The sequence below is a fragment of the Sinocyclocheilus rhinocerous genome, unplaced genomic scaffold (assembly GCF_001515625.1).
Source record: "Sinocyclocheilus rhinocerous isolate Xijiao unplaced genomic scaffold, SAMN03320098_v1.1 scaffold1463, whole genome shotgun sequence".
NCBI classification, from domain to species: Eukaryota; Metazoa; Chordata; class Actinopteri; order Cypriniformes; family Cyprinidae; genus Sinocyclocheilus; species Sinocyclocheilus rhinocerous.
Window position 1 is genome coordinate 564,489 of NW_015642517.1, and position 11,286 is coordinate 575,774.

The 11,286-nt window shown below is 35.4% G+C and overlaps 1 protein-coding gene across 6 annotated transcripts in view; it reads left to right on the top strand.

Annotated features, from left to right (window-relative positions):
* hycc1 (hyccin PI4KA lipid kinase complex subunit 1) overlaps positions 1–11,286 on the top strand; it is a 29,682-nt gene that overhangs the window by 6,533 nt on the left and 11,863 nt on the right. For 5 of the 6 annotated variants that reach the window (XM_016572922.1, XM_016572923.1, XM_016572924.1 and 2 more), the window contains exons 3-9: positions 397–576; positions 3,688–3,768; positions 5,084–5,199; positions 5,329–5,424; positions 6,669–6,785; positions 8,544–8,631; positions 9,758–9,917. In XM_016572922.1, the coding sequence (XP_016428408.1) occupies positions 397–576; positions 3,688–3,768; positions 5,084–5,199; positions 5,329–5,424; positions 6,669–6,785; positions 8,544–8,631; positions 9,758–9,917 (838 nt within the window). The remainder of the gene's footprint in view (positions 1–396; positions 577–3,687; positions 3,769–5,083; positions 5,200–5,328; positions 5,425–6,668; positions 6,786–8,543; positions 8,632–9,757; positions 9,918–11,286) is intronic. The other variant, XM_016572921.1, reaches the window with a different exon arrangement.

Below are 11,286 nucleotides of genomic sequence, written 5' to 3' on the forward strand. Positions count from 1 at the left end.
CAGCGCGCGCAGCTCAAAACAGAAATGCAGAACATTAATAACTACTGTCATATACATAACGTTATAATGAGAGCACTATTGTAAAAAGTGTTGTGAATTCTTAGGGTTTCGCTGACATTTAATGTTAACTACCTTTTAATCAAAATTTAATTTAATTTAATCTTTTAACATTATTTACCCTGTTTGTATCTGTGAGGCATCCGTTACACATTTCTCCTGTGTGTTAACGTCAGTAATTATGACTGTCGAATGCCTGACGTGACTCTTGGTAATGTATTTTGCCCCGCCCCCAAAACATATGACCTGCTTTAATCTGTTTGTATTGTATTTAAATCAGATTTGTGTTTGGTATAGTGGTGCACTGGTTTGTAACGGGGATGTGTTTGTGTGTGTCAGCTGCTGGAGCCGGTGTGTCATCAGTTGTTCGAGTTTTACCGCAGCGGCGAGCCGCGTTTACAGCGCTTCACTCTGCAGTTTCTGCCGGAGCTGGTGTGGAGTTACCTGTTGGTGACGGCGGCGCGAGATCCTCACTGCAGCGGCTGCATCGAGGCACTTCTGCTCGGCATCTACAACCTGGTGAGAGCCCTGCTCAACTAACACATGCTGCACACCACAGAGGTGACCCTGGAGCACAAAAGCAGTCTTAAGTCGCTGGGGTATATTTGTAGCAATAGCCAACAATACATTGTATGGGTCAAAATTATCGATTTTTCTTTTATGCCAAAAATCATTAGGATATTAAGTAAAGATCATGTTCCATGAAGATATTTTGTAAATGTCCTACTGTAAATATATCAAAACTTAATTTTTGATTAGTAATATGCATTGCTAAGAACTTCATTTGGACAACTTTAAAGATGATTTTCTCAATATTTAGATTTTTTTGCACCCTCAGATTCCAGATTTTCAAATAGTTGTATCTCGGCCAAATATTGTCCTATCCTAACAAACCATACATGAATGGAAAGCTTATTTATTCAGCTTTCAGATGATGTATAAATCTCAATTTCAAAAAAATTGACCCTTATGGTTTTGTGGTCCAGGGTCACAAATGATATTATCCATATGAACTCACTTAAAGAGTTATTTTGTATAATTTTGCCAGAAAAAGTTTTAGAATTTTTATCATATGTTAATGTAAGAAATCTTGTGTAATATAACTTGTGTTTGTTTGTTTGCTGGTTTTTATTGTATTTGTTATACTTGCGTTTTTTGAATTGCTTTTGACATGAAAATAGCCTTTGATGCTGACATGGCATTGAATAAAAATATACTACTACTAATATTATCCATATGACTGCGCTGACGCTCTCGGGTGAGAACAAAACTCCCGCTGAATTTAGTTGAATAATGAGGCTGTTATCTTCTGTAGAGCTGCTTTATACTCTAGATAAATAGATTTTTCATAATTGATTAACTTGGCAAAATTGACACTATAATTGAAATGAATTGAATCAGCATTGAACTGAATTGAGCTGAATAATGACAGTATTGTCTTTTCAATCAACTTTGCAGCATTGACACAGCTATTGAATAAAACTGAAACAAAACTGAATCCACTGAATTGAATCAACACTGAACTGAATTCAGCTGAAGAATGGTTTATAGTTGGATCGAATTTGTTTCGTAATTGAAGAACTTTGCAAGATTAATGTACATAAATACATGTTTATAGGGCCTTCTGTTTTATTCTTTTCCCAAAATCTGTTTTATTTTTTTCTAAATTCTGTTGTTTTGTTTTGTTTTTTCTCCACTTGTTCATTTTTCTGCATTTTTTTTTTTTTGGTTTTAGTTTATTCTGGACTGTGTATTAATAGTTACATTTAGTATTTTATTAATCAAAAGTAATTTTAGTAATCACAAAGCATGACTAATTAATTAAAATCATGAAGCGTACACAGTTTACCAGCAATTTTTTAAAAGTTTAACAAAATGTACACTTTTAGGGGCTTATGAAGTACGTTTTATTTTTATTTATTTTATTACTATTATGATGAGCAAAATAAAATAAAACAATCATACGATATACACACAGAAACTCAAAGGTCTTCATGACAACCCGCCAAAATAAAAGTTCTGTTTCACGTGAAGAAATTGTGACAGAAACATACTGCGATTGTACAAAAGAACGTATGTCTCAACGTAATAATACTACTAACACTAATAATAATAATAAATTTAATAAAATATTATTAATAATTATTAATTCATCAATTTTTAATCAGCAAACGAGTTCACATAAATGTGACTTGGAAACATCTTTGAAAGATATTCAAGGCTTTTCCCCGAGCCCTAAAAATCATGTCAAGAAATGGTGTAGATGTGGCTCAGAGAGGCTTTTCCGGTGAACTTTAGCTGTGGATTTTTGAGCAGGAAGTGGTGTTTTTATCCGGCTGTGAGAAGGGAAGTCTTTCATGGGTTTTACGCCCCGTGAAGTCGCCCTGAATGTCAGAGTAGGTCAGCTGTCAATCAGCGACAGACGGTCTGTGGGTGTCCTGTGTTTGCAGAGCGACACTGAAATCTCACTCGATCTGCTCTGAAGAAGTCTCGAGTCGTGTGAACCGTTCATCATGACTGTGCTGAAATGTTTCAACATCTTGTCAAACTCATGACACGTTCACCATCAGTGCTGAGGAGTGACGAGGCGCTGAGCTTTATTCGAGCTTCACTGTGTTTCTGACTGCAGCTCAGTTGTTTTCCAGATACATGTGACCAAAGGCTTCGTCATGGTCTTTTTGGTCATATTATACACAAGCACAGCTTTACAGCTCAGAGTCAAAATCCTTTATGCCTGAAACATGTTTTATTAGATTTAACTTTGTACAGTATATATATATAGGCCTCTCTCATCTTTTTAAGTGGGAGAACTTGCACAATTGGTGGCTGACTAAATACTTTTTTGCCCCACTGTATATAAAATATATAATGGGGGAAATCTTTTCTATATTTTATAAGTATATACAATTATAATTTTTTGGGGAAGTGTTTTTGTAATATTGATATATTTAAAGTTTTATATTTATTTATATTAATTTTTTAGGTGAAATAAAATTTATATAGATATAGTATTTATATTTAATTTGTAATAAATGATCAGACTTTGGGGAGGGGGTGAAATACAGTTTTGCTTTTGTTTTTTGTGTCTATGCATTCTTTAGATGAGTTTTAATTGAAATAAAATGAACACTTTGGGCAATAACCTTGGTTGTGGCTAATAGGGATCCAAATAAACGAATAAACGTGTTTGTTTCTCCAGTTTCGCTTTCTGACAAAGACGGGCAGCTTTTGTTTTCAGTGTTAAAGGAACAAAATGAAATTGCAGTGCAAAGGAAATGCATTAGATGTGTACTTGATGCTTTATCTGGTTGCTTTCATCATTCTGCCAAAGAGACCGATGGGAAATTTTTTTATTCTTTTTTTTTTTTTAATGCAATCCTGTTGTCTTAAAATGATTGGTGTTTTTGGGTGAGCTTTATTGCTGTTCTTCATCGACAGCACACAAAACGAGTTAAATACAGTAAATGCGACACCTCTATGTGCTCATAAATCTCATAAATATGCTTATTTGTAAAGGCATCGTCATTAAGGTTATTGCCTTGTGTATCTTCAGTACAGTTGCAGGGTTTTGTTGTTTGCATGTTCCCTCGTGTGTCTGAATCCGTCATGTTTATCATTTCTCTCTCTCAGGAAATCGTTGATAAAGACGGGCAGAGTAAAGTGTTGTCCTTCACCATCCCTTCCTTATCGAAGCCATCGGTTTATCACGAGGTGAGTCGATCTGATCCGTCTCTTAAGCCACAACACCAGTTATGTCACTTGCCCACCGTCTTTTAGATTTTTTCTAGTAATAAAAATCATTTAGTTCAGTTAGAGAACAGTTCATTTATCACGTGAGGAGAGCGAGTCGAGCTGACTGACGAGAAGAGTGAGGTGAGAAAGACGAGACCAAAGACAAGCTTGCAATTCGATTCAATATCGATTATTATAGATAATTGTGACCCTGGAGCACAAAAGCAGTCTTAAGTCGCTGGGGTATATTTGTAGCAATAGCCAAAAATACATTGTATGGCTCAAAATTATAGATTTTTATTTTATGCCAAAAATCATTAGGATATTAACATTATATTGAGACGGAGGGAGGCGCCAGAACTGCAGCTGATAGAATGTGCGCTGTAGCAGATACAACGATATTTCTTCAAAAGCAGATCGTGGAGACATTCAAAAATCGTCATATCGCACACCCCTAACTACCAAGTATAATCAATCTCACACACACAAACAAGCACAACGAAATGCACATATATGTCGCACTGTACAGCCCTGCATCAATGGAAAGCTTATTTATTCAGCTTTCAGATGATTCAAAGAATTGACCCTTGTGACTGGTTTTGTGGTTCAGGGTCACATATCAGGTACAGTACATGCCAAATTTTCTCAAGGAAAAAAATTCTCTTAACTAATGCTGTAAAATATACATGAGAGTCAGTTGGTGCTACATTACTATAATATTGAAGGTTAAAACAGACTGATTTTTTTAGGCTATAAATTACACTTAATGAAGTTGGTATAATAAAAGTTACAATCACATAATATTTCTACTTCAGTTCGTTTTTTTTAAATATAAAAATGTAAATGGTGGCTGTCATAAAAAAATATATAAATGAAACATTGAAATGTGACGTTACGTGACATTGTTTACAAGCCGTTATATTGACGTCTTTGCGTGGCTGAAACACTAATTGAGAGATTACATGAGACAGGATACGGATTGTAAAGTTGTACTCTTACCTTCGGATGTTTAGTCATGTTTATTTTGTACTGAAGCTGGTATTAATATAACTTGTGTTGAGTTTGTTTGCTGGTTTTTATTGTATTTGTTATACTTGTATTGTTTTTGCCATGAAAATAGCCTAAGATGCTGACATGGCATTAAATAAATATATACTCCCACTGCTACTACTACAAGCTATTTAAAAGCGAAAGAAAGCGAGGATACGGTGATATTGTCACACGTCGATTTCCTCACGGTCACAGCTCTACTCTGCATCTGTCCTGACTGTCCGTCTCTGTGTCCCGCCCCCAGCCGTCTTCCATTGGCTCTCTGGCCTTGACGGAAGGAGCCTTAGCCAATCACGGTCTGAGTCGTGTGGTGTACAGCGGCCCCCACCTGCAGCGCGAGACCTTCACCGCGCAGAACAGGTGCGCATCAAATATTCATCCCGCGCCCCACGCTTTTATTATAGCCATCAATTTTTAATCAGCAAATGAGTACTGACTGGGGATTGAATGGTGTGTTTTGCAGCTCTAATTTGATGATGTGTGTTTTAGGTTTGAGGTGCTGACGTTCCTGCTGCTGTGTTATAATGCGTCTCTGAGCTACATGAGCAGCTCGTCTCTGCAGTCTCTGTGTCAGCTCAGCTCCAGGTTCGACACACTAACATACAGTTTCAGCCTAAAAACACACACTGTCCGTTTTATAATGAACTCTGAGGGATGTGATGGACCAGCACAGAGGCATAAATGTCAAATGTTTGAGCACCAACGTTTTGTATGGTCAAAATTAATTGATTCACTGCTTTAATTGCTTGTTTGCTTTAAGAAATATATCATCTTGAGCTCGTCTCCTGCCTCCTTGTGGTGTCGCTGCCAACCTTCAATCCAGACCTCCAGAAGTATGTCAGGCAGGGCAGTAATTTGAGTAATTTGGCTGATATTTGGCTTTTTTGAGATTTCCAGTGTAGGTCAATCTCTGTTTAGTTGATTAAAATAAGTTAATCCCTTTTGTATCAGTTCCCAAAAAATAAAAATAAAAATGTAAATAAAAAATCCTTCATTTATTCAGTGATTGCCAAGCCTATTTGTTTTTATTTAGTTAGTTTAAATTATATTCAGATTTAATTATTTAAATGAATTTATTAAAATACAATGCATTCATTTATTTAAATCATTTATTTACTAAATACTTAGTTTAATTTTTATTTGAAACAATGAAATAATTAATGTATTAATGTATATAATTATTTAAAATTATTTAGTGTGTTTATTTATTTATTATCCATTACCAAGGCTGTTAGTTAGTAAATAAATGAATGAATAAATTAATTAAATAAATAAATATTCACTTATTTATTTAAACGTATTCCTTTTTTTTTCTTTCTTCAAACACATTATTTATCATTAACATTTTTTGTGAATAAATATTATTTTGAATATTATTTCGATTTTATTTAATTTCACCTAGTTTATGTGCATTTATTATATGCATTTTTGGACAGTGTGCAGTTCAGATCTGCTCTCATCGGGTCTTCAGGTCGGGTTTGTTGTGAATAATGCGTCTCAAATCCACCCATGATCCTCTCTGCTTCCAGTCACCCTGATCCTCTTGTAGACCTGAACCTGAACGCACTCAGATTTGTGACCGCTCACGGTCACATGACTGATCACTCAACCAATCAGCTGGCGTTTACAGCTGAGCGAGCAAAGATCATTCCCTCGACTGCAGGCCTCAGATTGAGCGGGTCAAAGGTCACATCACACTCCCTCATGGGCCCGATAACACTAAACACTGATCCTAGTAATGAATTCACACCGGTAGACGACAAACATGGGCTTTTCATTGAACATGATTCAGATTTTGATTGAGTTGTTTGTGTTTTGGTGTGTTTTAGAGTCAGTATCTGTGGATATCCGCGGCAGCAGGTGCGGCGCTATAAAGGCATCAGCTCGAGGCTCATGGTCACGTCAGAGTTCCTCGTGCAGCTCATCACCGGCATTCATTTCGCACTGTGAGTCATTCAGAACAAACCTGCTATCACATGTGTTTATGGGAGTGGCTGAGGGGGGCGTGGCCTCAAGTCTCCCCACACCCCGCCCATCTCATTATCACTGTCAATGGGAGTGGCTGATGGGGGCGTGGCCTCAAGTATATCCCACGCCCCGCCCATCTCATTATCATTATCAATGGGAGTAGATGATGGGGCGTGGCCTCAAGTCTCCCCCACGCCCCGCCCATCTCATTATCATTATCACACATTTCTTTCATACTTTCTTAATGTGATTGTTCTGGTCAAAGTGAAACTAGGTAGATGCTTATTAAAAGTATAGATTATTTAATATTATTTATTATTATTTTGTTTCTACTCAATCATTTTGTTTTAAGCATGTATACGGTATTTTTAATTATCATCACTATTATTATTTAATTATTATTATATTTTTTCTGTGGAACACAAAAAGATCTTTTTGGAAGATTTTGTTAATGTATGAAAAAAGATTCATCAAATATTTGGCCGTTTTAAGATTTATCACCATCTGTCAATAATTTCCATTTAGTTGACTGAAATTAAACTGTTACCTTTTGCATCAGTTCTGAAATTTTAAAATAGTTATGTAATTTGTAACCTTTTTTTTGTCTTATTCTTTTTCTACTCAATCATTTTGTTCTAACCCTGTATACTTTGATAGTTTTTATTTATTTTTCCTGTAGAATACAAAAATATTCTTCAAAAATGAATTGGTCAGTATTAGGCCAGTTAATTTTGAGATTATCTGCATCTGCTAATAATCATTTTTAATTTGACTGATTAAAAATCAGTTGTTCCCTTTTGTATTAGTTCCCAAATGCAGAAATAGTTATGTGATTTTTTTTAATGCTACATTTTTAAGTATATATTTTTTATTTTTAAATATTTTATATATATATTTTTTAATAATAATGTACAACTTATTACTGTATTTTTTTATTTTATTTTTCTTCTGTGTAACACAAAAGGATCTTTTTTGGGATCCTGACATATGTGGTCACACTTGTATGAAATAAAAAAAATGTTGGGCAGATTTGGCCATTTTGAGAGGCACAGAATATCAGAATATGCCCATAACCATTTCCATTTGGCTGGGTAAAAATAAGTTGTTCTGTTTTGTATCAGTTTCCAAATTTTTTTAATAGTTATTTAATTGCTTAAAAAAAAAATTGTAATTACTTTTTTCTACTCAGTCATTTTGTTCTGACCCTGCATACTTTTATTTATTCATTTTGTTTCTTTTTTTATGTAGTGTTTTAGTTTTTTTTACTTCATCATTTTGGTGATGTTAATTTGTTTTTATTTATTTTATTTTATTTTTTTAGTTTTTTCTGTGGAGCACAACATGATCTTTTTGAAGGATCTTGACAGATGTCGTCACTTTTGTAGAAAAAAAAAATGTTCGGGAATATTCTTCAGTATTTGGCCATTTTGAGATCATCGGCATCTGCCAATAATCACGTCCTTTTGGCTGATTAAAAATAATTAAATAAATAATCCTTTTGTGTTCCATGGATAACACCATACGAGTATGGACTAAGATGAGGCTGAGTAAACAATGACAGAAATGTTATTTATGGACAAACTGTCCCTTCACTCTGTGTGTGTGTGTGTGTGTGTGTGTCTCTCTCTGTGTGTCTCTCTGTGTGTCTCTCTGTGTATGTGTGTGTCTCTCTGTGTATGTGTGTCTCTCTGTGTGTGTGTGTGTGTGTGTGTGTGTCTCTGTGTGTGTGTGTGCAGGTGTAACGGTGAGGTGGAGCTGGGCTCGAGGGCTCTGGATGACGTGTTGTACCGAGCGCAGCTGGAGCTCTTCCCAGAAGCACTGCTGGTGTGTTTCACGCTTCAGCACAGATTACACACAGCCGAAGCATTTCTCACATTCACTCACTGATCCTGTTAGAGTGGCCAACACAAGCTCTCACAGCACCACACAAACTGCCATAGAGCAGGAATTACTTACGTTAGGAGAGTAAATACTTGCTCTGACAGTGACTGGATTTGATAATGAGTCTTTATTGAAATGAAGGTGAGATTAGGTACATTAAAACAGAATCTGGTTTGATTATATATTGCTACATACATATTATTTATATACAGTACATAATAAAAGTATAAAAAAACATGTTTGAAAATAAAAAAATAATAATTTACAATTTATAATTCATATTTAATCAATTAATTTGAATGCAATTATTTAAGAAAATTATATATTTATAATTTTATTAGTTTTATTAAATGTAGTTATGATTTAGAACAATATCCAAACAGTTGCAAATTTCCATAAGTTGACTTTCTCTCAATTAAAGGGTTAGTTCACCCAAAAATGAAAATTAGCCCATAAATTACTCACCCTCAAGTCATCCTAGGTGAATATGACTTTCTTCTTTCAGACGAATCCAGTCGGAGTTATATTAAAAGTTATTAAATATATTGTAGCGAATCGATGCGTTTTTGTAAGAAAAATATCCATATTCAAAACTTAATAATCACTTTAATGTAGCTTGCGCTCACTGTTTTAAATGGAAGCAGTTCCGGGCGGATGACGTATCATTGATTCCTTTATTTATTTTGCTATTATTACATTTATTTATTTGTGTATCTGTGTATCTATTAATGTAATTATTTTTTATTTCTGCAGGTTTGGTCCTCCATATAATACAATATATTATATATAATATATGCGTGTATATTTTTTTAATTTAAAAAGAATTTTGATTCATAACATTTTTGCAACTGGAAATAGGTAATGAATTGTTTTTTTTGGATAAGAAATTATCATGTAACACTTTTTTTATGTAATACAGAATAACTAACTTGAATTTTCTTTGCTAGATGCATCTGCGCATTTTTACATGCCTAATTTGGGAATATATATACACCAAACAGAAGATATATCCACACGGTTGTATATAAAAAGATGTTTTGTGTTGCTCTAAAGTCTGACTCTTGCTCAGGTGGGAAACGCCATCAAGTCGTCTCTCCACGGCGCGTCTCTGAAAGCCAATAAAGAGGGAACTCGCTCCATCCAGGTGGAGATCACTCCCACGGCTTCCCGCATCTCCCGTAACGCCGTCACCAGCCTGTCCATCCGCGGACACCGCTGGAAACGCCACGGTGAGTCTCACACTTCCAGCGGATGCGGAGACGTCTTAAAGGGAGAAGTCCACTTCCAGAATAAACATTTCCTGATAATGTACTCACCCCCATGTCATCCAAGATATTCATGTCTTTCTTTCTTCAGTCACAAAGAAATTTGATTTTTTGAGGAAAACATTCCAGGATTTTCCTCCATAAAGTGGACTTCGATGGTGGCCAATGATTTCAAGGTCCAAAATGCAGTTTCAATGCAGCTTCAAAGGGCTCTACACCAGTGGTGTAGTGGAGGGTATACGCAGGTATACCCACTTCTAAATCCCCTCTGATGTGCATCATTCATTAGTGTCCTGCATTAGGCAAAATCATGACAGTCCACCACATGAATAGCTAATCCAATCGCATGTGAAAAATACAAATATTCCCTAAAAACACCCAGTAAAGACAGTGATGCGGTCAGGACCGTGACGCCGGCTTCCTTTGAAATATGTTTCATGATAGTGACAGAGATGCTGCTTCTTCATGCGCGACAGCATCAGGGGAGGTGCGCAGAGTGGTAAAATAATATTTAATTCTTGATTACTAATTTGAATCGGTACATTAGAATGAAAACAATAGCTTAAAAACCTGTAAACTTTTTTTTGTGTTCAAACAGTAAGTTCAAAACAGCTCTAATACAAAGAAAACCCAACCAATTTCATCAGAGATTGTGGAGAGTCGAGTCCAGATGTCAGTAAATTATTATTTTCAGCGTGTATTTGGTTTAAAAGCACGAGTGTTATACTGGATGGTGACTGAAGGTGTTTTAGATTATGCGCTGGTTTAGTTATTCTGAATGGATCCATTACAGTAAGATCAAGACAGCAGGTTTAGTGGGCTTTTGGCGTCTCCCTGTGGTCCTATTTGATTTCGCAGCTTGACTGGTGCTTATTTATATTAAAAAGGAGGTGGGGATAAATTCTGAATAAATTGATAGTCACGATTTTTTTTTCTTTTTCAAATAGAGATCATGATTCTCCTATGAACAGACAACTAAACAAAATAGCATGTAATGTACTAGAGGTTCTGACAAAATGTTAATTGCTGCAGTCTATTTTAATTTTTTTATTTGAATTATTGCAAAATCTGCACCTCTTCTGTGGCTAATTTTAATTTCATAATGATTCTTACTCCGTGAAGTCAAGCAGCAGAAGTTAAGTGACAATATGCAAATACTACTGGCCCATTTTGGGGTGAACTAAATACACAAGACTAGTTTTACGCGTTATTAAGAGTATACCCACTTCTCCAGGCACCACTACACCACTGGGATCACATGCTCGAGTCGGCGCAGACCACAAAATGTATCAGAGCTATTTGAATTCTACACAGAATGCTATATTTTATAGCA